The following is a 24521-nucleotide window of genomic DNA, read 5'->3' as shown; positions in this document are numbered from 1 at the left end:
TTCTCACATTGTATATCAACTATTATGGTATACTCCTATTTTTCTCTCATATATAATAGTTTATAGTGTCCACCAATTTTTAAGATATAACATGTAGGGTACCTATATTCCCATTTATCTCGTATACATAGCTTTTTTTTAAATGGCTTACCACAAAAAAAGGAGTACTGGTTGTGAAAGCAGATGAAATGTGAACTTGTAATTGGCAATTGTCGAGGTCTTTGGTTCGAAACCCGTTTCTGTTACTCTACCTCTGTGTTGTTCCTGTTGTGTTTGTGGTCAGGTATTCTGCTGCTTACCAGAGTGACTGTCAAAATTTATTTTCCCCCACATATATTTAACGTGTCGCAACCTGGCTCACAAGCCACAGCAAATACAAGGTTACACGGTCAGTTTGTTGTTATTGTACAACGCAGGATTGCGCAACCAAGTGCAGTTTGTAGTCATATACTACATGACAAAAAAAACACACACACACACACAGATAAAAAGCAAAAGTAAAAAAACACAAAAAATAATCTAATTTATCTATTTAACAAAAAAGCACAAAATAATTCAAATTGTCAAAAAAAAGTCAATCTGTGTCATCTTGTAGTCAGTGACTGTGAGTGGACGAATGAATAATGTGTTGAATAGCTGTTTTATGATGAGGAATAACTGTGAATACTTTATGGCTGATCGCAAATGCACTCAAGAGACGGCCCAGGTGAACTCAGTTGTGACCAGGCCGAACACGTCAGTATTTATCACATGAAGTTTTATTGTTGGAAGGTAGTATATTCTAAGCAACGTATTTGAGAGATGACTTCACAAATATCAACAGGTTTGCTTTATATCTGATTAAAAAAAGAAGAAATAAATAGAGGAAGACAAATGCAGTATTTAGCAATGATTTTGGCGAGGATTTTCGAGTATGACAATTCATTTTTAGTTCTCCTATTTATTGTGTGCCTTTTTATGTTGTGTTCTGGCTATCAAGATGTTACATTTTCATTATTATGCAATATTCATATTATCAGTTACTTAAAAGGGCAAGAAGGTTCTTCAAAAAACTAAACCAGTTTTCCTAAACGTTCACCTCACATCTGAATTTTTCATCCCCCTGATGCTAACTCATTTTTCTTTCACAAACTATGGATTTATTCTTTCCCCGGTCTATGAATGAATCACAAGACAGTGACAGAATGGCTGCTGTGGTTGGAAGATGCTGATGGACAGAGGCTCTCAGCTGACTTTCAACTGGCCTGTTTAAAATGCAGGACGCCGGGTCTCAATCACAGCTGTTGGCCTGGTTGTAAGGAAAATGATTTTTGTGGCTGTTACCCTCGATCCGCGATAGGTCAATGTAATGTCATCAAAGGTAGGTATATTTTAGCTGACTGTATGTGCATATATATTTGTTGGAATAAGAAATGTATCGCATAATTTGCAAAGATTTGCGTGGCTATGATTTGCAATCATTTACATTACTTTGTTAAACAGACCAGACCTATAGGCTGCATCCCATGACAGCCAGACAGCCAGAAGACGCTCACTCGAAAGTGATCTATGTGTCACTATGTTGAGTGCATTCCCGTGCATAGATGACCACAGCAAATAATTGGAAAATAAAATGCGTGCTCTAACACCCTGAAAGACATTGACAAGGACTTTATATTTTTTTATTTCAGAAACCTAAATATACAGGATAAATGTATACAGAAAAAAACAGTTTCTTAATTATTTTACAATGTCTGACAGTTAAACAACAAATCCATGTCCCTCGTCATATTGAACATTCAACAATCATGTCTAATCAATAATAAATCTAATCCACTGGCTTGTGCACGTATGGTAACATGTGTACAGTACATACACCTGACACCCAAATACTGTAATTGTAAAATAAGTGAATGAAGCCAATATGTCTTTTAAACCACCACTTTTTTGATAATCATGGAGATTAGAATCAGGTAGGTTTAATGTAATTATGTATTATTTATTTATTATCTTGTATTATTTATCTTTTCTCACTGTCACCATTTGACCTGAGATCAGACAGAGTTCTTGTTGGATGCAGCACATCTTCATCAACCAAAACTGACGACGAGCGAACTCTTACGGTACACTATAGCGGGCTAAACCCCCGTTTGCTAGAGCAAATTACCTCACGAGAAAACACTCACTGTCAGACAAAAATACACCACTGGGGATGGATGCGCTGGCACACACGTGGCCAAACGTGCTGCTCTATGCATTCCCCCCCCCCTCAGCCTGATCTCCCCGACTCTAGAAAGGGTAAGAAAACAGGGCTTGTCGCTAATCATGATAGCGCCGTGGTGGCCGTCCAAGCATTGGGTGGCAGAAATAATACAGCTCCTGACGGAAGAGCCGTGGCCTCTCCCAGGCCAAGAGCTAGGTGGCTAAATCGCTCAGGCCTCTGTGATACGAAGAAGGCAGAGGTAATGGATGTGGCATACGACCCAACCTCTGTTCGGTCCTGCTCTGGAAAAAATGAGGGAAACCAGCACCCTCAGGAAACAGGAAGGCGAAGCCTTTAACCTCTGCTTACCCCGGAAGCACATCCCTCGTACCCCACAGGTATCCAGGGCTGGTTTTGCAGCTGCAGATACAGCGAGTCAGCAGACTAACCAGCAGCCTTGGGTGGAGAACCCTAAGACATGGGGCAAACACTCCTTTGCGGCCACGGCAGCAAGGAACTGCCCGTCCCACTCCAGGAAAGGGAAGAAGAAGCGCACAATCTAACCGGCCTTGCTTCTCCCTCTCCTCCACCTTCAAAGAAAAGGAGCAAGACAGAGGTGGAGGTGGGACTGAACCCCCGAGTTCATGTTTCAAAGTCCCTGGTGGTTTCCAGTTCTCCAGAGGTACTTTTGCAGTTCCTCCCCCTCATGTTCAAGGGGAGGAGAATAGGGGACAGCAGGTAATGCAGTGTCGGAACCGAAGGCTAATGAGGCTGCATCCCGCCCGTGCCCTGCGTCATTTGGGTCCATCTCGGGCAGGGACCCTCATCCTATGTGCATAGCATGCATGGGTGCTATTGGTCGCGGCATTGCACCTGTGCTCATATTTTAATTTTTTGGGATTGAGGGAGAAACCTGAGGTTCAGGAGAAAGCCCTTTCATGATTCTGATTGAGTCAAGTCGATAATTTAGAGTTTCCTCTGAGCCTGAAGTGAATATTTTTGGGACACAGAGAAAATATACTAACCTAGTTGTCCGACTCTGCTGGGGACACCATCCATCTGGGCGCTGGTAAAGATTTCGGCCAGAAGGGTTCATCTTCATCCAGCATCAGTGGAATGCCTTCAGGACGCTGGAAGTCCTGAAGGCCTCCATTACCCCTATGTTTGTGGGAGGAGCCTCCACCACTGCTGTGGACACCGAGGCCGCACACAGCTTCTTGGCCGGCTGGGTGACCTCTCCCGATGTCGATGCTGCAGTACAAACAAACAAAAACACTGATCAATCCTCTACGACTTGGTGGAACATGGTAAAAGCTTTTTATTCTATGTATTTTGACTGTCTATGATCTATCCAAGTCCAATATGACAGTTTTACATGAAAACAAGCTGTGATCCTCGGAGAAATTGTCTTACCTTTGGCCAGTTTGGCATCCAGTTTGGCGGCCATGCTCCTGTCTTTCTTCCTCTTTACTCCCTACACAAAAACAAACTAGACTTTCCATCTGACATGTGCTGATAAAAACAAGACTCTTTCAGTGACTTTGCTTTATAAGCTCTAGTATTCATGAGTTGTACATACGTAATTGTTGCCGGGGGTCCAGTCAGGGTGGCACTGAGCGTGGAGGCGTTTCTCACCATTGGCCTGTTGGTAATATTTGGCCTGCTCTTCGTTGGACAGAGACTTCCACTGGAAAGAGGACAACATTAATGAGAGCGGGCTCCCACAAACTCCCACGGTGCATTTGTGTCCTAACAGTTTGCATTAAGTTATCAAAAGTTCCCGGAGAAGCTACGGCTTGTTCCCCCAGTGGGCGTGGTCACGTTTGTACGTATGCGGATATCATGTTTCCATAGTAACAGCATAGTCGTAGCTCGTCTGCGGTAGCTAAAGCCAGCTGAGAATACACTGCGCTAAAGTGGTCCGCTGGTCATTTGTTAACCACGGAGCTAGAGCGTTTACTTCGGGAGCATTAAGGTAATCCAGATGCACAATGAAGGGTTATATTTCCGAGCTAAGGGCTCAGGTTATCTTCTTATAGATAATAAGGTAACGTTAGCGTTCGCTTCAGAGCTACTAGAAAGATTGACTTGACTCACGCTGTAATGCTTCCGCTTTCTTTTCAAAATAAAATCCCAGTTTAGCGACGCCAGTCACTTTTGTTTTATAGCGAACAGAAAACAAGTTATATATATCATGCATCATATTATATCATATATATATATATATATATATATATATATATATATAATACAATGCATGACATATAACTTGTTTATATATATATATAGAGAGATATATACACACACCTATTTATTTCATTAGCCATGTGAGTATATGGTTTGCTAAGGTTAGTGATATTTTGTTGTCATTAATTGTCTGTTATGGTAGCAACCAACACGATGGCCACTTATTTACTTCGTTTTGAACTCTAACCCAGAGCTCAAAACATAATTAGTTTAGCCTGCTGTAATTTTGAAAAGAAGAAAACACACCACCGGAAGTCGTAACGCACCAAACAGAGACATCTTCTCACCTGTTCTTCAGCCATGTTTCTATGGCAAGAATATGGTAACGTGTTGTTGTTTTTACAGTATGCGCTCTAATTACTGTAACGTTGCGTAGGAAGGAGAGTCTACAGGTGGAGATACATTCAAACCTGCACCGGACAGTATTTATTTAACGTTATTTATTAGGTTTTACGTCAACTAACGTCAGTCAGACCCGTTCGTTAAAGCTAGTTAGCTAGTTAGGCAACGGTGACGTTAGTCATGCATGTGCCGCGACATTTAGCAGTGTAGCTGCTTCTCTGTCCGTCTCCACAGGGTCCGAACACGCCAGGATGTCCAATGATCTCGCCGGCGTGTGGGAGGTGGCGCTGAGCGACGGGGTCCACCGGATAGAGTTTGAACACGGCACGACCACCGGGAAGAGGGTCATCTTCGTGGATGGAAAGGTAGAAAACCTGATCCCATGTGTTTTATTTAATTCGTATATGACTGACAGAGGCTTTTCATTACTCACTTTACGTGAGGGGCGACTGTGGGTCAGTGGTCAGTGGTTAGCAGGTCCGTCTTTCAATCAGGGGGTTGGTGGTTCAATCCCCGCCCTAGTCAATGTGTCCTTGAGCAAGACACTTAACCCTGAATTGCTCCCTTAACCCTGAATTGCTCCCTGTATTCAGTGTATGAATGTAACATGATTGTAAGTCGCTTTGGATAAAAGCGTCAGCTAAATGACATGTAATGTAATGTAATGTAACGTCGCACTGCAGGAGCTACTGAGGCGAGACTGGATGTTCAAACTCGTGGGGAAGGAGACGTTCAACGTGGGCAAGTCTGAGACCAAAGCGACCATCAACATCGATGCGGTCAGTGGCTTCGCCTACGAGTACACCCTGGAGATCAACGGGAAGAGCCTGAAGAAGTACATGGAGAACAGGTCGAAGGTCACCAGCACCTGGGTCCTCAACTTGGACGGCATCGACTGCAGGGTGGTCCTGGGTGAGCCCCTCCTTGTGCGTGTTCGCCCACCCACTTCCCTCACCACCTAGGTTGTATGTCCTGTCTGGGTTTATGTGTTTTGCACACATGTCCTACCAGGTTGTGCTATTGGGGAGTGTCACTAGTGTGATGCCGGAGCAGAGGTTAAGCCCTCCGACAGCTTTAAGCCCCACGCCATCTTCCGCCACCTCTGTCACCTGGGCAGATTAATCCTTCTTACATTACACTGCTTCCAGTTAATCAGGCGGCACCTGAAGCATGTGCCACACATAAGAACTGCTCTACATGACCCGGTGCATTGATTATATTTAGTTTAAAATAATTCACTGACGTGGCAGAAATATGTGAATGTGGACATAGTATCACAGAGAAGTTTCGGAGGCAACAGTTAATGGGGATTAAAGCTGTGCCTTTTCAGGCGTTGATGTTTTCACACGCCTGTAACTCAAGCTATCTGGTAGCTTTCAATACTTTTCAAAAGAGGATCTCCCAACCTCTCAGATTTAAATGAAAGTCACATTTGACTTTGGATGCTGGAGTTAATTGGAAATGCATTTGGCTGTGAGAGAGCGGTGTGTTTCTTATAAAGGGATGTATTTGTATTCCTATGTTTAAATAATTGCAACTGCCACACAGATGGTCACAAATGGGGGAGGAATGTCAGTGTGTCTACAATGAGATGTCTCCAAATTAATTTCAGTTCGGAGAACCCCAATAAAATGTATTCATGCGTTTATGCATTTACCACTGTCACCATGTAGGATGCTTTTCAAACAAAGTTTTTGTTTTTCTGGGTAGATTTCCCATGCGTGGGTGATCTCTTTGTCATGGAACGCCTGAAACAAGATCAAAACCGGGGTGTTTTTCTCTCGCTCGTTGTCCTGGGACACCACGAGGTGGTCGGATGAACTCAAACATTCTGCCGCCTGAGAAACAAACGACTCAAACGTGGCAACGGTTGGCGTGATTCGGTGTCCGTTTGCTTTTCTTTCAGAAAAAGACACGATGGATGTTTGGTGCAACGGACAAAACATTGAGACCGCCGTAAGTAAAACAGGGGAACTGACGCTGAGGCGTGACGCACGGCGCTGAACTTAGGAAGTCGTACGTTCAAACGGTTGTGAAATACGTGTGAAAACCACAGCACTGCTACAGATTCTGTCGAGGTGGTCATCTTTCGTCCTTCTCGTCTCTCTGATTTCCACCCGCAGGGGGAGTTCGTGGACGACGGCACCGAAACGCACTTCACGCTCGGGGACCACAACTGCTGCGTGAAGGCCGTGAGCAGCGGGAAGAGGCGGGACGGCATCATTCACGCGCTGCTTGTGGACGGCACCGAGATAGCCGAGTGCACGGAGTGACCGCGCTGTTAGCACTTTAAGGGTCGTTCTGTCATCGTTGTAGGCGGGACCTGCGAGTCTGGGCAGTTTCTGAAAAGAGGGTGCAGCCATAAATTTCTCTAAATTAAACTACAAACTGTGACTTTAAATTGATGTAATAGTTTCAGTAATATTATCAGCATTAGAAGCTAGATGTGCCATATTTCTCCGTCTCGGCCGGGCTCGCCTTGGCCCGTGGTTGTCAACATGAGCTGCTAGTATTCTTAAGAGACGTCCTGCGCCTGTTGTTGTAGGAAAAACAACCACATACCTCCAGATAACCAGTAAACAGGCTCGCTTCTATTGTATATTCCAATGTTGCGCAGCGGGAGGATGAGACACGAGGAAACAAGGGTTATTTCTTAACTGTAGCTCAGGAGTGGCCGTTGTGTAGTCCCACGTTGACGTTACATGGTCTTTGTGCGACTAGTTCAGCCAGTTGATGATACAGTAGTGTGTAATTAGCTCTTAGCAGACCGCTAGGCTACATCGTGTCCCATCGAATGGCTGCAGCAGTTTCGTAGACAATCATTCAGAAGCAGCGTTATCAGCGGTAATAAATCATACACACAGCTGAGATTAATCACTCGCCGATATCCAAACACACTCCGTCACTGTGCTGTCAAATTATATGTTTCGCTTCTTTTTATATTAAGGCCAGATGTTATGGCTACAAAGATTTAAAACTTGAAATCATGCTCACAGATTGAATGTTTTTTTCCAGTGCATTTCAAAAAGGTTGTTTACATTCTGAAAAGAGACGTTTACTTTTCATGGAGCACTGGTAAAACAAATACAGTTTTGAGCAATAGAAAAAGTAGACAGTCCAAAGTCATCCGCTGATGACAGTGAACAAGCTACTGAAGGGATCTTAAGTTGTTTCCTAGCTGGTCAAGGATGAACTTCAATACTCAGAACAGCTGTTAATGTGTCATTAGGTATGAGGGACTTCCCTAATGTCTGTCTTATGTCCCGTTTCAAAGCGTTGTGTTAATACATGTATTTTATTATGTCTACCGTCACAGTTGTAATATGTATTTAAATTTGATTAAACCCATCGAGCTGAGCTTCATGAAAGGGTCTTCAATTATGAATTGAGTAAACAAGTCTGCACAAGTATTAGTAGACATGTGTTGCCATGTCCTCTGAAGTGGTGTTGGGACTTAAAAAAAAAAGTAGAAAATGTAGTAATTCTACAAACAAAAAACACAATGAATCCATTTTTCTTTTTTTGTACATCGTTTAATTTTAATTTCAGTAATCAAACTCTAGACCTGCCATCCAAACTAGATTAGTGTACAAACATTGTAGGCACGAAGTGATATAAACTTACGCCAAACTAAATTAAATCAGTTTACAATCACGATACAATTTGTTGTTCTCTCAACAAAGACCTCAGCTAATGTTAACAGTATGCTATTGAGGCATTTTTAAAGTGGAGCCTTTGATATATAACTGATTGTACTACAATGTAAAATATAAAATATGTTAATCACCCATAAGAAACTTGTATTGAAAAAAATTAGGAAACTCAAAGCAAATGGCATGTCTTTCTTAAGCTGAATATATGCTGATATTGTAGTTATTGTCTCCATTACCTTTGTGACACTTATAGCAAATGTATTATGCACTTCGGTGTGTTCCAGAAGAATCCAACTTCCCACTCTTACATTGGTATCGGTTCCACACAACAGAAGCCAGAAAGACACTGAAGGCATCTCTCTTCAGACCATCTTACAGGTGATAACGTACCTGGGCAGAGCTTGGTAACCACTAAATATGACGGCGACATCAGGTCCTCCGTTCACACTGTCGTACATGACGAGTGGATCTTTCCCCACAGCAGGGGGCAGAATCAGACCTGGCTCACCACGGGTGGAGTTTCCCGTCAGCACCTCGGCCTCCACGAAGTACAGATACTCCTCCTTTTCCTCCTTCTGCACCTTCCACACTTCCAAGGCTGTCTTCATATTGCCAGCAAAGTAGATGCCCTCTCCAAACGCTGGCTCTGTACAGAGGAACACGCAGAAGAACAAACTGCCGCTTAGTTTCTGCCGTTCAGATTTTTGAGACCCTAGAAATGAGGACCAGGTGAAAATTATTTGTTTGCACGTCACCAAACGCTGTTTGGAGCAGCGTTGTCGTACCATCGGGTGGCGCGTACTCGGCATGGAATCCAATATGGTTGACCATCTCACAGAAGTGTGCAGGTATGCGTTGAAGCATTTTTCGGGAAGGAGCGGTGCGGCTTAGCTGGTTTCTCTTGAGCTCGAAGAGAATCTTAAGTGTAGGGTTCTCCACTTTGTCAATCTAAAAATAAAAACAATTAAAACTGGTCAAGCAGCGGTTCAAAACAAGACACATGCAGCTAATCGATGAACAGTATTTAGTAAGTATAAACTCTCCATTTGAGGAATAATGTGCAAACAAGGTGACATCCACCGAAATGACAAAAGCATTCATTTGCACATACTGTACCTTCAATACGCGCAGCCTGTGTTTTTCAAAGTCCAACGATGTTTCCAAGAACTCTGGGCCCATGTCGTCAACCAGCTTCCTTTCAAAGGACAGATTCTTCTTCGTCAACGTGAGTATGACGCGCTCTTCCTCGGTGGCAAACTCACTCTGGATGTTGCATAGCATGGCCTCCACCTGCAACCCGGCAACTACGATGTCCTCGTCCGACTCCCCGCTTACGATCAGGCCTGCGCGGCCGCTCTCGAAAAACTCCTCGATGAACAGGCCCGTTTGGAGAAGACGGGACAGCTGCAGATGTTCCCGCTCGCCAAAGTGCTGGACGAAGTTGTTGTAGATGACGACAGAGCCGGAGGATCTGAAGAGAAGGCCGGTGAGCCACTGCTCGGCCTCGCGCGTTGTTTCATTGGAGAGGCTGCTCAGGCTGATCTGGGGCGTGGGAGCTCTGCTGCTGCTGCTGCCGCGGACGCCAACTCTGTGCTCAGTTTCTGGTGGAGACATCAAGTCCACGGCTGCAATTTAGTAACGCTGTAACTATTTCATAATTCCAGCAAGATGTCAACTTGTTTTTCTTCTTTCTTTTTAAAAAATGTTTTTATACACGTTAGCTGTCCTACATTAGAGTTACCGGTTTCTTCGGACAGATGTGGACTTCACTGCAAGGACATTGCACATGTAGTCGTTTATTAAAATCACAACTAGTGTGTAATTGTCCCCTTTGGAGGACATGAAATACTGTCGTCACCTTGTGTAAAGTCGGGATGAGGTGCCGTTTGCTGGACAGATGTCATTTGTTCCTCAAAAGCCTAAAAAGAGAAGGCCATTAATATACATGGACATCAAATTACATTTCCTTGAGTTTTTTTTAAGCCAGAGCATTGGCAACAGACCGGACTAACCCACACAACAACTCTCAGCGGGTGTAGTTCTTCACAACACGCATTACACCGCATTACACCTGATTAGGACTAGAGCGACTTCAGACAAAGTGTCCCTCTTTAGCACACACATTTCAGTCTTTCACTAATACTCATTTATATTCCACTGTCCCCGTTTAACTTTTTTTTTTGTTCTCGGCTGTTAAAAGTTATTTTTCTATTGCGACTACCGTCAAGGAGACCTTTTAATTTAGCCACCAGCTCTGGACACACACGGCTAAGTCATTCTAATATCACAGCAGCATTTTGGCAATACAACCTTAAATTTGGTGTGGTCTGAAGGAAATATGACAAAATAAACGTCCATCTTGTCGTGATAATTCCTGGTGAAGTCTGCCACTGCCCGTGACATGAGCTGGGCAGATTCATTGTTATTGAACCCAAGCTCTCCGGTGCCGATGGCAGGAAAGGAGATCGACTTGTGCTTATTTACAGCTGCCATCGACAAGCATTCCAGTACCGAGTTGAAAAGAATCTGTAATGAATCAGTGGAGAGACAAACACACGGCTTTCAATTGTGCTGATGTTCACAATACATCTGCTGTATGTATGTATGTATATAGCATAGTAGCATATATATATATATATATATATATATATATGCTACTTGGAATGTGTGCTCTCTCGATCAAGAAAACAAATCCAACCAAATTAACTCTTTGGTGGGAATATGTTTTTTGAGATGTGACATATTTCATCTACATTTAAATATATTTACAGTTTTGGATTCACGAGGCTATGAACATACAATATATTACCCTTTCAAGCCCCAGAACAGGTAAAGTCATACTGTACCTCGGACGCTGAGTCTCTTCCCTTTACGGTGCAACAGGTATGAAACACCTCTTTACATCGCAGACCGTAGCCTTTTGTGACGAAGATATGTCCTTTAATAGAGGCACCCATGATGTCCTGTTGCATTCTGTGACCGGCTTTGGACAATAAAGCTCTGGAGATTTGACCAACATTCAAGCTTCGCTGAAAGGATGTGGTGTTTACAATGACATCTGTCTGAGAGAAAACATAGTTGGTGCATTAAAATGCAAATATGCAGTTTGTGACAAAAACTACGTTTACACTGTGACCTCTTCAATATTACAGAAGCTCATACAACAGTACAACAGTCCGCATGCCGTTAATGTTGTTTTTTCATCTGAAGCCCACTATGGACCAGGCTAATTGCATTTTTGTGAAGATACAGGTAGTAAAAGCGTATTGGTAAATATTTATGAAATTGTAAAAAAAAAAAAAAAGATTTGTATACAAGCAGCGATTCACATTGAATGTAAAGAGTAAGTGAATAATCAATTCTCGAAGAAACGTAAGAGACAAAGTACCTGCTGTTCCTCAATGTAACCCTTCTTCACTGTCAGGTGGACCTTTCCAGGCTGGACAGGAGGCGCTGAGGTTTTGGCGTCAGCGCTGCTTTTTCCGCTGGCTAATATCTGACGGCAGGCCCGCTCCATTTCTGCTACCGAAGGCTCGTCGTGGTTCACAAGGAGGATCTCTTTAGGGAGATGTCCTTGAAATGAAGCGTTTTCATAGTAGCGTCTCACACTCGACACTATGGTTTTTGCACACTCTGGTAGAGGGTAGTTGAACAGACCAGAGCTTATGGCAGGAATGGCCACAGACTGCAGGTGACTTTCCTTAACTTTGTCAAGAATGCTCCCGATGACCTTCTGCAACAGCCGTTCAGCCTCCTGAAAATCAGACTGCGAGTAATTTGTGGACAGGTGTGGGCCCACAGCATGAATAATCTTCATGCAGCGTAGGGACCCGGCGCCAAGGACAATCGCATCTCCGGTTTTCAAGGCACCCCACCTCGCAATGTAATCTTCACTCTCTCTCCGGATTTGCGGACCACCGGCGATGGACAGAGCTTTAGCAAGGCCGCCGTAGTGCTGAAGACGTTCATTTGCGGCATTCACAACAGCATCTGCCTGAAAATCGGTGAGATCAGCTTTCCACACAGAAACCTGAACGCCTCTCTGCAGAGTAGTGGTAAACCTTTGTTCCGGGGCGGCCTGACTCCTCTGTTGTGCACCACGCAGATCTCTTTCAAAATCCACACCCTCGATGGTGGCCTTGCAGCCAAACTTGCTTTCAACGACCGCACTCAGACGAGAGCCACATCGCCTCACAATGTTCAGCGAAGTCCCATGAAGAGGAATATCTAATTTACTGGCCATGGTTTTTCAACAGAGCTATGGGGGGGGGGGGGGGGGGGGGGGGGGGGTGAAAGAGAAATCCACTTGTGAGTAAATCGTACAATGACACCAGTGTAGAAAGAAATACTTTTTTTCAAAGTGAATCAAGACAAGAGGCACAATTTAATTGATGTCGTTACATGCTCAATACATAATGTTGAGCTGAATATGTAAGACATATGAATGTGGCTTATGGCAGCAGAGGAATAATTTAGAGTCTCTATAAAATAAAAAAAAAATGGCAAAACTGCAGGTGAGGAACCAAAAAGGAAATGGGATTGTCAATAAAACTGGGAGAACATCTGGTCTCAATTTCAGTCATTTTTATTATTGGATAAATATCTACACTTCTTTCAATATTATTGATGATTATCAATATTACGATCCCCTGTACGCCAAGTCTCTAGCTCATATTCGAATGGACTTATAATCTTTTAAACATTTAATACACAACTTAATTCTATAACCGTTGGCAGTGTTATCAGGTCGGAAAAATCCTACGATTCATTGGAAAATAACGCTTAACTAGCCAGAGGAACCCACGACGTGCTCTTCTCCTTTCCTTCCAACAAACCAGTAGCCAATCCCCGTCTCAAAGGGACACGAGCTGAACGTGTCCCCGTCCCTTGGAAGTAACTGTTACATAAAGTACAGACTATATACCGATATGCTTTGTATACTTATTGGTACGTTAAATGTACAACAAAAAGTTATGCCGTACGTCGTTGTAAAATGTAAAACATTGGAACTGCACAAAGAGAAATTAACCCGACTTAATTTTGACAGTTTCCTGGTGGACACCTTTAGCTGCCATCACGTTTTAGAGCTACTTTGACCAGTCAAAAAGAAAATGGTTTAATTACCTAAATTAAGCCGCCATTTTTATAGTTTCGGTTCGACAGTAAAACGGCCATCGGCGCGAGCTACCTGACGCAGGTTGTGTGTCCACGCGACAGCGAAACAAATCCGTGCTAGTTTGTTAATCGTTACAATTACGTCTAACTACCACGTCTTTAACTTATTCATTTACTTACTCATTTAAACGACTAAACGGGAAAAGGTCTACCGTGCGGAGAGATATTCTACTCACCCACCGGAAAGCACCGAGTAAAGCCGAAAGCGAAACGTCTGTTGGGTTGTACTCCACAACAAATTCCGTGGCGGGGTGTTCGTGAAGCTCCTTTCACATTTCCACTGGACAGTAGCCTACCTGCGCCCTGTCTTCTGGTCTGCAGCACACACACACTTCTACGTCAACGCTTCATGGCTACACTCGACACGCACACACGCACACACACACACACACACACACACGTAACAAGAAGTCCCATTTCATTTCCTGATAAACAAAAGTGAAAGTAAAGCAGGGCAAAGGGTGTCGGGACAGCGACGATGGCGGACGCGTACTTGTATGCTCTGCGCGTCGAGCTCGAAGAAAACAACAAACCGAGACTCAAAAACAAGCTGGTGAAATACTTCCAGAGCAAGAAGTCCAACGGCGGCGACTGCGAGGTGGAGTACGAGACCGGCAGCCGGACAGCGGTGCTGCGCTTCCGCAGAGAGGAGGGTAAGCCCGGCCGAGAAACTAGACCCCGGCTAACCTTACTTTTATGCCATAAATACATACAAATAATAATAAAATATATTCACTCACACTCATTATAATCTATACTGAGAGTGGTTGAATGTGTGTGTTTTCTCCCTTCCCATCAAAGACCGACAACATGTGTTGAGAAAAAAGATGCACCAGATAAGTTTGGAGGAAGGCGTGATGAAGATGACCGTTCACTTGCCGACAGACGTCACAGCAGCGCAGGTCAAGATGACGTTTATCTTGTGAGACATTAGGGGGAGATTAGTGTTGGACCCCCGTCTCGGGTCTATATGGGATGTCAAAGTGCTGAATAATTTAAAACAATTTATTCAAATTATATATATATATATAATTTAAAAAATATTATTTGTATCCACTCTCTGTAGGAAGCTCGGTCTGAGGAACTTAACACGAGATGTAAGTACTCCTCAAAACAAACACACGTCCTTATCGACTTACTCACCGACAGTGAATTGAGGCGTTATGATGTTCGGTTGTCTATCCATCCTGTGTGAGAGGAGATCTCTCAGGAACACCTTTGGGGGGGGGGGTTAAAGGTCAAGGTCTCTGTGACATCACTAAACACTCTATGTTAATTATGTAGCAGAGTATATTTATGCAATGAAGGTTTTATCAGTTTTATACATTTTCAGGTTTTCTTTTTCAATTAAACCATCACTATGTTTCTTCTTTCTTTTCTTTTTTTTGTTTACAGTACTACTAACAACATTTGACGGTGCATGTGGTCTGCGGTTTTCTTTGAATTATGAACCTCAATTATCTTGATAAACATATGTGGTTCTAAAAACAACTATCCAAACACTTTTCCTAAACTTTGTTGAAACAATCCCATATATGCCAATTAGACGCAATCACAAGCAAATGAAGAATCATATTCACCAGTTTGACGACGCAGAAGAGTTTCTAAAAAATATATATTTAAAGCGCCGCAATTGGAGAAATGTGCCACGAGAAGCTGTTTATTGAAAATGCTGAGAAGCGACGTACACAGCTGATGAGCGCGTGGTTCAAATATTATAATAATAATAATAAGCAAAAGGCTTGCGTTAGCTACACAGCAGATATCTGCAATAATAGCTCAATCATGTGATCACAATGTTATGGTAAGTTTAAAATAAATGAAAGAATAAACGGAAATCGAGATCTCCTTTGTGGTTGGCTGTTATTTAGTGTGAAATGATCTCACTTCATTAATAACGCCACTAAACCCTTGTGTCTCACTAACAGCGGATGTTGCCGTGATCGACAAGCAGCCGAGCACCGGTGACGCCATGGTTCAAACAAAGGAGACAGGCAGAGCAGATGAGACGGCAGACGAACAGCCGTGCTCCACTTCGGCCGTTTTAGGAAATATTCCAGAGAACGCAAACAAGGAGTTGTTGGAGATGCTGGTGGAGAACGTTCTAAAGGATTTTGACTCTCCATCTGCCACTCAAAACTTCACTCTGGAAGTCATTCCTGACATCTCCTCTGTTGTGGTGACTTTCCAGAATGGAAAAGGTACTCATTTAGTGTGTGTGTGTGTGTGTGTGTGTGTGTGTGTGTGTGTGTTTTCTGGCGCACTAAATAGTACGGGAACTCAAGCCATCATTATTGTTCATGCATGTTTGCAGACTGGCAGTCTTCTTCTTCCATGCCTTTTTGTTAATTAATTGAATTAGGAAAAATCATCAGTAATTCTTCATATAGCTGGAGGCGCCCATGGCTTGTGGAGGACCATGGGCGCTTGCCCTAACAGCTTTAGCGGGCAGGCATTTAAAATCAATTGATCAATACATGGGCCTGTAAACACTGTTGATTTCTTCCTTTGGTGCCGACATAACTCTCATGGTTCAATAAAGGTTAAGCTTGGTTAAGGCAGGTGAGCGAGCCGCTGTCGACTAAGCTTACGTCTCGCTTCGGGTGGGGTTTCGCAATGAGAAAGCACATAAAGCTGTTTCTTGTTTCTGTTGTTGCCTAACTACCTTCACTTTTTATCACTATCTCACAGTAAACACAGATTTCGTGCAAGGATGCCCCCAAAATAGGACGTTCACGAAGAAGGGACTATCAGTCCGGCCTCTTGAAGTCACAGAGCAAGTTGTTGTTGAAGACGTACAACATTTTAGTGACGACCTCTTCCGCCTTTATTTTGAGAATGAAGGAGGGGATGTGGAAAGTGTTGTGCTGAATGAAAAGGAACAGTCTGTCATCATCACCTTTGAAGACTATACAGGTAGTGCATTTACAGTACTCATTAAATGTTACTGTCATCAGAGATTGACATGGAAAAAAAGAACTCCATACAGTGTGACCATTTAATATTTGATTGTTTTTATTTACCCGTAGCTGTTCATAAAATCATGAAGAAGAAGCATCGCATCAAGGGGGAAGAGGTCATAGTTTATCCTTTTTATAAATCTTTGGGAACGGCCCTCTACGGCAAAGATACGCCCTCGCTAAAACTCCCTGCGGCTGTCGCTGAGTCCGTTGACGACGCTGTCTGGAGATACCTAAACGACAATCAGTCGGCTGCAGAGACCATTCATAGCCAAATGGCAAAAGACTTCTGCAGCGTAAACCTCGAGCAATCCGGCGTGTACTTGAGCCCGCTATCTTCACTACTACAGCAAAAAGAGGCCAAAGTCATTGTCAAAAAATGGAGAGACACTGTCAAGTCGACCTTTGCACAAGCTCTGTCAAAATTCAAATCCCTGAAGCTTCAGCCAGAGTCCGAGGTATGGGAGGAGTCTGAGGAGAAGATCAGAGAGACTCTACTGGCCGAGGATGTGGTAGTAGTGCCTGATAAAGTCAGTGGCGTCTTATCAGTGGCCGGTCTCGAGGCCGATGTCAGCAGACTCGAGCCGACTCTTTACGAAGTCGTTAACAGGATTGCCAAAAGGGTGCACAGGGAGAAATCCAGCGTGACCCAAGCGATACAAATGGTGCCATCAATTTACCACATCCTAAGTCAAGGCGGTCTTCAGGACAAGCTGCTACAGGTGTACCCAGAGCTCAAAATATCGTTTAGGAAAGAAGCAGGGGATTTGAAAGTAACTGGCTTCATGGAAGAGATTTCTGCAGCAAGCAGCGTCATATATAATGCCATGATTGCACTAAAACGGCAGAATTTAGAAATGGACAAGTACGTGCTTGACTGGTTGAAGGAGGATCAACAAGAGGAGCTGACAAATGATCTCCTCACATCCGAGGGAATAAATGCAGCATTTGAGATCAACGCTCACACGGTGCAGCTCGTTGCTGCTTCCAACGGAGATCTGAATGATGCCGAAATCCATCTGAAGAGGCTGCTAATATCTCAAAACATTGACGTTGAAGACCGCAATGCACTGGCGAAGCCAGAGTGGCAGGACCTGGTCAGTCAGTTCAAGAATGCCGACAATAAGTCATGCATGAGAATTAAAATCCACACCGCTGGCCAACAAGTCGTGGTGTCTGGTCACAAGGACAGTGTCAAAACCGTTAGCAATGAACTTGATGACTTCTTAACACAGAATGCTCAAGTTGAAGAAACGGTTGTGGTCAAGACCAACACCATAGTGGAATACATTGAAAAGCTTGACACATCTTGGTTGGAGCCGGTGGAAGACAAAGTGGTGGTGTCTTACAGAAAGGAGGCAATCAGTCTCAGTGGTTCCAGAGGGGATGTCGCAAAGTGCAAGGACCTGGTTGACAACCTGGTCTCTTCTGTGTTCTTTGACATGTTTAAAATCTCCATGCCTGGAGTGAAGAAGTTATTCAAAAATAAAGCAGTTCTGTATGTTTCCTTACTCTTAAATGAAACCGGCTGCCTGGTCGAGCTGGTTGATGGGACTAGTGGTGGACAGGCGTTTTTGGCCAAAAGACAAGCGCCACAGCCTGTGTATCGGCTTCGGACACCCGATGGAGTGGAAATAGCCGTTTCCAAGGCGGATATGTGCAGCTACCCAGTGCATGCCGTTGTCAATGCCTCTAATCCGGACTTGAAACATAATGGAGGTCTTGCAAGAGCACTTCTAAATGCTGCCGGACCCCAGTTTCAGGTTGAGTGTGACAAACTAATTAACTTAAACGGGCAGCTCAAGCCTGGGGACTGTGTCATAACTGGCGCGGGGGGGCAGCTTTGCTGCCAAATGGTCATCCATGCAGTGGGACCCCAGTTTGATTCAGACAATCCCCAGACGCCTCAGGCGCAGTTAAAAAGAGCCGTTAAAGGAAGCTTGGAGCTTGCTGTAAAGCACGGCTGCGTCTCTGTGGCTCTGCCCGCTATTAGCAGAAACCAAGGCTTTACTCTAAATTTCTGTGCCGACACCATAGTCAAGGCAGTGAAGGAACACTGCGATAAGTACGGAGACAACGTCCTGAAGAAGATCCATTTGGTGAACGACGACGACAGTACTGTTCAGGTGATGGAGGCGGCTGTCAGACAGGAGTTTGGAAATGGTGGCGTTTCTCCACCAACTCCCCTTACCAGGACCATCAAGCCTCCCCTTGGAACATCTGCTGCATCTGATCCAAACTGCTTGGGTCAAGTGAACACCAAGGAGGGCTTGGGCATCACTCTCACTAAAGGAAATATCGAGAATGCAGTGGTAATTTAATTTTATTTTGTATGTAGCAGTAACTATGAAGCCTAACCTGTCGCTCTAGAGTACCCTACGATTGATTGTGGTCTCATAGGGCTTGACTGATACTTTCTTACACCACTGATCCTCGACTGTCTATAACACTCTGTTCACACACTTTCAGACGGACGTGACTGTCAACACCGTGGCTGAAGATCTTGCCCTAAACAAAGGGGTAGTTTCAGTCGCCGTCTTGAGAAAAGCTGGATCCAAACTCCAGGAGTTGGTAAATGCGAATCATGCAAGCGGGAATATCGGCGATGTCATTGTTACCGATGGCTGCAAACTAAAGAGCAAACAAGTCTTTCATGCAGTTGCGCCTCATTGGGACAGGGGACAAGGCACAGCTGAAAAGGTGATGTGTAACATGGTGGACATTTCTGTTGTGACAAGTCTGGTCTGTACTTGATGAAAAGTCTGAGAGCTGAGGAATATACCTCTTTATATCTCCCCGTATGTTGGGTAAATCAAAACGTATCCCTTTCAGTTATTGTCTGCTGTTCAAAGTCATTTAACTGAGAACAACAGCAGCATAAACGTTCAATATCTCCTTGCACCTCGATATTGATGGTTTCCAATGCTTTGCCTTCCAGCACTTGAGTTGTATTGTAAAGGACTGCTTGGGCAAGGCAGAGGACAGCGGTCTGACCTCCGTGTCCTTCCCCGCCATCGGCACTGGAAACCTGGGTTTCCCGAAAGATCTTGTAGCATCACTGATGTTGGATGAAATCTTGGCGTTCAGCAGTACCAAACAACCTAAGCACTTGAAGAAGGTTGTGATCATCCTTTACCCACAAGATGCACACACTATCCAGGTAAGGAAAGAAAAACAAGCTTCAGTACCAACTCACTACCACAGCGCTGTTCAACAAAGATGGATTCTGTTTCGTGAGTATTTCTGTTTTATTGTGATATTTGGTATCTTTGTGATTCGATCTCCAGAGTTTCATTGATGTATTCACAAAGAAGTTCCCAAACGTCTCACTGCCCACGAGTTCCCCACAAAGTCCAGGTAGGCAACACTGTTTTGACATTTTTTGACAGTTCCGTTACAATATAATGCTGTATTTAAAAAAAGAAAAAAAAGTGTAAGGATTAAAATAAACAAATGTAAACAAAATGTAATTTTGGTGAAGCACTTTAAATAGTGTATTATACACCCAACAACAAAATATATATTTATATTGTATATGATGTATGTAAAGGTGAAACAGAAAAAATACTTTATAAGATGTAAATGGTTCAGTTTTGATCAAATTATACATTCATTTAGTTGACGATCTAATTGTTAAACTAGTTCTTTTCATTTGAACAAATAACTTTCTGTTCACTGCCTCAAGGTCCCTTCTCCAAAGTCGTCTCGAGCTCAGGAATGCATGAGAGCAAAATGGGGAGTGTGACCGTGCAGGTGGTCACGGGAGACATCACCAAGGAGACGTCTGACGTCATTGTCAACTCCTCCAATGAAAGATTCACTCTTAAGTCCGGTAAATGAGAGCCAGAACTGGAATGTTTCAACAACGCAAAATAAGTGTACATTAGATTTAACGTACACATGTCGTGGACACTACTTTTAACTACAAGGCAACATGTTTGACACGTGAATCCCACGCATAGGCAAATCCTCCAATATATATATATGTATATATATTTTGTATATGAAGTTTGTTCTAATATTCCTCTCCTCTAGGAGTATCCAAAGCCATTCTGGATGCAGCGGGTCAGGCTGTGGAGGTGGAATGCACAAGCCTCAGTAAGGAAACATTTACACAAAGATTTGAATCCAAAGCACAGTGTCACATTTATCTTGCTTTGTACTATAACGACATGGATAAAAGAGTCAATCATTAAGCCAATTATTTACTCATATCTTAAGATCGTTCCAAAAAGAAGTATTGCTTTGATACACGCGTGACATGGTTGTTGTTCAAATCCACTGTCAACACCTTCAGGTGCCCAGGCCAACCCAGGCATGATACTAACCCAGCCAGGCAATCTCAAGTGCAAGAAAATCCTCCATGTAGTTGGACAGACGGACCCAGTAAAAATCCAGAAGGTTGTAAAAGACGCACTGCAAATGTGTGTGACCAACTCATACACGTCGGTCTCATTTCCTGCCATTGGCACAGGTGAGATTTGTGAGCAGGACCCACCTCGGTGGAGGTGTTTGTGTACATGTGTGAAACTCTTGACATTACAGCTTCTCCCGCTGCACACTTTGAAGTAAAAAGTCTGCAATCTATGCCGCACCACTTTAGGTCGAGGCAACGTACAGGCAAAGCAGGTGGCGGACGCCATGTTGGATGCCGTGGTCCATGTGATGAGCCAGAACACTAACTGTCCCCTGCAGACAATTCGGATAGTTATTTTCCAGCCGCCCATGCTGAAAGAATTCTACAACAGTATGCACCAAAGGGAAGATACCGGCCCAAAAGACAAGAGTGGGTTCTGGGGAAACGTCAGCTCCAAACTCAAATGTATGTGCAGGAGAATCATTTTGTTGCTTGTATTATTTCATCTGTCCTTTGTCCTTTCAGCATTTATTACGAGTGCGACAAGTGGTGGCAAGCCACAGAGGCAAGGGGATTTTGTCATCGAGGCTCTGAAAGTGGACCCCGCTGCCTTCCACATCTGCGGCAAGTCGCAGGCCCAAGTGGACTTGGCCAAACAGCGGCTCAGCAACATGATAACCCTAGAACAACACAGCCTCTGCATCCCAGACAACTCCATCCTCAGTTTCTCCGATGGGAACCACCAGCGCATCGTGGACATCCAGAAGACCATGGACTTGACGATAAGGACCGAGAGCAAGAATGCCCAAGCCTCTTTGACCATCGACGGGCTCAGCAAGGACGTGCTCAAAGCCAGCAACGAGATCCATGCGATGCTGAGGTCGGCGAGAGATAAGGAGGAGCTGCAGAAGAAGGCGGAGCAGGCGGCGGGCACAGTGGCGGACTGGCAGTACCAGCAGCAGGGGCTTCAGTTCCAGAGGTTTGATTTACTGGCCAACTTCCAGCTTGAGCAAGCTTTGGAAAACAAGCAAGCAAGCGTAAAGGTTCGAGTCCTGGGTCAAGACTACACCGTCGCCATGCCAAAGGGACCTGCCACCAACAACCAGGGGCTCATCCTCCAGATAAAGCGCATTGACAAACTGAAAGGTATCTGACCTTGTGTCCTCTGATAAGTAGAAACATGTCAGCTGTTGCCACCATGCTTCTTTGTCCTGCCTCATTATGGATCCAGAATAAAGTGCAAAGGATATGAGCAGAATTGTTGTTTAATATATGTTGTTATCTGGTCATGGTCACAGATTTTTGTTTTGTTGTGCCAAAATTGCAAATATAATATCAATGCATAGCTGACCCTAGGAATAACAAAAATGTAACATTGTTTATTACGCCTAAATGTAGACACGCCTGAACACTGGGATACGATGCCAGCCAACAGCACAAGTCAGGTCGTCCTCATCAATGCTGGGACCGCAGAGCACACCGAAGTCCTCACTCTGTTCCAGGCCACGTGCAAACAAACAGTTATCAAGGTAGTCTGCATCTGACGTGTCATCGGGTTACATTAATACACCAATCGCATATCCGCTTTTTGGATCAATCACGTTGCATTTATTAATGCATAATCAGGAAAAGCAGACGCAAACACTCAAACAATGTACCTTTCTCCCCTCCTCCTTTTTAAGATTGAGAGGATCCAGAACCCTGTACTGTGGAAGAGCCTACAGATCAAGAAGTGCGACATGGAGCAGAGAAACAATCACGGCAACAACGAGAAACGCCTCTTCCACGGCACCTGTCCCAACACGGTGGCCCACATCAACGAGCACGGCTTCAACCGGAGCTACGCAGGAAAGAACGGTGAGGAGTTTTAAAAGCTATGGGACGTCGTCTCGGCGGCGGCTTCCCCCGAACCGTGCTGAAAGCAGGAAGGACGATGACAATGCTTTGATGCCGACGAGTAGTTTTTACATCACAATGACGTGTTTGTTAAAAAAACCAGTTTACTGTACCTCTGTGTAATTCCAATAGACGTTTTTTTAATTTTTTTTATTCTTGTCGGCAGTTATTTCTGCAGTTATTTCTGAATATCTACTTTTGAAAACGCAAAGAAAACCAGAGTAGAGCAAAGTGCCATTGCAGATTAACTTAATATCTTTCTGCGCTTTTCAGCTGCGTGTTTCGGCAACGGCACGTACTTTGCCGTCAACGCCAACTACTCGGCCCAGGACATCTACTCCAAGCCCAAGCCAAATGGGGAGAAGTGCATGTACCTCTGCCGAGTGCTGACGGGGGATTTCACCGCCGGACAGCGCAACATGATCACTCCGCCGACCAAGGGCCCCGGCTCCATTCAGCTGTACGACAGCGTGGTGGACAAGGTGGCCAACCCCAGCATGTTCATCATCTTCCACGACAGCCAGGCGTGTCCCGAATACTTGATTACGTTCAAATGAAACACAGACATGCAGCCAAAAAACAACAACAACACCTTCTGCTTGACACTGCTTTTTCTTTTTCTTGAGATATTTGGTTTAAACTTCCGATGAGTGCAATAATATAATAATAGTCATTTCCTGGTTTACAAACAACCTATAATGATCACCAAGGGTCAGTTATAGAGGTATTAATACTCCATGCAGTGCCTTGAAATAATCTCTTATCATGCTACGGAGTAATTATGCGAGAAGAAATCAAAGAATGAAAATAAAATGAGAGGTTTCACATATGTTTGCCGATATGTTGTTGCTCTGATTTCAATGTTTGTGTCCCGTGGGACAATGAAGCAAAGCACCTGGAGCGGCTCCAGGAAATTATGAGATGGTTGTCTTGGCACCTGGGTGTCAATCAGGTCACCGATCACTTTTGGTTTTGAAAGGAAAACTGGCCTGCACTAATAAAAGTTAATATAAGCACACTGATATGTCGATTGCTCTCTGTATTTAATGCAAAGTAAATTCCACTTCAATATTTGTATCCAGGGTTTCTCTATTAAACAAAGTAAAAATAAGTAGTTTTCACCGCTTGTTTTTCAGTCATTTATTTGGTTAGATTTTCCTCCTACACAATACTCCTTACATATCTTTGAAAGGCAGAATATGTCACGTCTTTATTACATTACACGTCTTGCCGGACGTACGGTTACATTGATACAAACATGACCTGGTTCTTCATTTGGAGAAGATTTTAACTCAATGTTAAATAATTATTTGAACAGTTTCCACATGCCCTCATAAACCCTTCATTTTACCTCTCAACGTGATTTATTCCAAACATAATCCAATAAAAACTTTATTTTTGATGTATCACTTGTTTTTCAGGGCAATAAGTACCGTTCTTTGTAATAAACACAGCTATAAACCACTTTGCTCTAAAAAAATAAAGATCAGAAGGTCTATTTAAAATTTTTAAAAACGGAATATCAAAAAACCCTTAAAATAATAATACAAAATCCTTTGTATTACTTTTTTTTTTTAAGTCCTTGCCTTCAGGTGTTTGAGCACATTACTCCCTAAGTGAGACTTTTTAAGAATTAGGTCATAGAAAATCACAAATCTCTTTTACGACGAGGTTCTGTTGCACTCTCTGGCTCCCTCTGCAGGTCGGAC

General features: G+C 43.7%; 4 protein-coding genes across 13 annotated transcripts; 2 read left to right on the top strand and 2 right to left on the bottom strand.

Moving 5' to 3' along the window:
- Positions 1-1748: 1748 nt before the first annotated feature.
- LOC117750653 (transcription factor 7-like 1-A) lies at positions 1749-3911 on the bottom strand. 2 transcript variants are annotated; one of them, XR_004611816.1, is made up of 4 exons: positions 3762-3911; positions 3596-3656; positions 3208-3433; positions 1749-3095 (listed from the first exon to the last, which is right to left on the bottom strand). XR_004611816.1 is itself a non-coding variant. In XM_034561929.1 (3 exons), the coding sequence occupies exons 1-3, from the start codon at positions 3885-3887 to the stop codon at positions 3291-3293; spliced, it is 330 nt and encodes a 109-aa protein (XP_034417820.1). In that variant the 5' UTR covers positions 3888-3911; the 3' UTR covers positions 1749-3290. The 2 variants fall into 2 exon arrangements, 1 of the variants encoding a protein (XP_034417820.1); XM_034561929.1 differs by having other exon boundaries at positions 1749-3433.
- Positions 3912-4031: 120 nt separating this feature from the next.
- Positions 4032-8134, top strand: faima (Fas apoptotic inhibitory molecule a). Of its 4 annotated transcripts, none has more exons than XM_034561926.1 (5): positions 4032-4157; positions 5006-5136; positions 5455-5683; positions 6678-6727; positions 6895-8134. In XM_034561926.1, the coding sequence occupies exons 2-5, from the start codon at positions 5023-5025 to the stop codon at positions 7042-7044; spliced, it is 543 nt and encodes a 180-aa protein (XP_034417817.1). In that variant the 5' UTR covers positions 4032-4157; positions 5006-5022; the 3' UTR covers positions 7045-8134. The 4 variants fall into 4 exon arrangements, with proteins under 4 accessions (XP_034417817.1, XP_034417819.1, XP_034417816.1 ...); XM_034561928.1 differs by lacking the exon at positions 4032-4157 and adding an exon at positions 4596-4751 and having other exon boundaries at positions 5455-5697; positions 6895-7068; XM_034561925.1 differs by lacking the exon at positions 4032-4157 and adding an exon at positions 4599-4751.
- Positions 8135-8288: 154 nt separating this feature from the next.
- Positions 8289-14462, bottom strand: parp9 (poly(ADP-ribose) polymerase family member 9). 5 transcript variants are annotated; one of them, XM_034560860.1, is made up of 8 exons: positions 14340-14462; positions 11813-12682; positions 11271-11486; positions 10735-10950; positions 10283-10343; positions 9541-10025; positions 9210-9372; positions 8289-9070 (listed from the first exon to the last, which is right to left on the bottom strand). In XM_034560860.1, exons 2-8 carry the CDS (start codon positions 12665-12667, stop codon positions 8787-8789), a joined length of 2280 nt encoding a protein of 759 aa, XP_034416751.1. In that variant the 5' UTR covers positions 12668-12682; positions 14340-14462; the 3' UTR covers positions 8289-8786. The 5 variants fall into 5 exon arrangements, with proteins under 5 accessions (XP_034416751.1, XP_034416750.1, XP_034416749.1 ...); XM_034560859.1 differs by lacking the exon at positions 14340-14462 and adding an exon at positions 13780-14242; XM_034560858.1 differs by lacking the exon at positions 14340-14462 and adding an exon at positions 13776-14224.
- parp14rs1 (poly(ADP-ribose) polymerase family member 14-related sequence 1) lies at positions 14059-23923 on the top strand. 2 transcript variants are annotated; one of them, XM_034560857.1, is made up of 17 exons: positions 14059-14252; positions 14401-14501; positions 14666-14696; positions 15528-15800; positions 16291-16515; positions 16629-18871; positions 19029-19259; positions 19498-19719; positions 19847-19916; positions 20245-20391; positions 20595-20657; positions 20857-21033; positions 21163-21345; positions 21442-22062; positions 22315-22445; positions 22599-22773; positions 23086-23923. In XM_034560857.1, exons 1-17 carry the CDS (start codon positions 14078-14080, stop codon positions 23367-23369), a joined length of 5352 nt encoding a protein of 1783 aa, XP_034416748.1. In that variant the 5' UTR covers positions 14059-14077; the 3' UTR covers positions 23370-23923. The 2 variants fall into 2 exon arrangements, with proteins under 2 accessions (XP_034416748.1, XP_034416747.1); XM_034560856.1 differs by having other exon boundaries at positions 21163-22062.
- The last annotated feature ends 598 nt before the right edge of the window (positions 23924-24521 follow it).

This window comes from Cyclopterus lumpus, chromosome 21 (assembly GCF_009769545.1).
Source record: "Cyclopterus lumpus isolate fCycLum1 chromosome 21, fCycLum1.pri, whole genome shotgun sequence".
NCBI classification, from domain to species: Eukaryota; Metazoa; Chordata; class Actinopteri; order Perciformes; family Cyclopteridae; genus Cyclopterus; species Cyclopterus lumpus.
The sequence above is the reverse complement of the archived record's forward strand: the minus strand, read 5'-3'. Positions and strand labels throughout refer to the sequence as shown.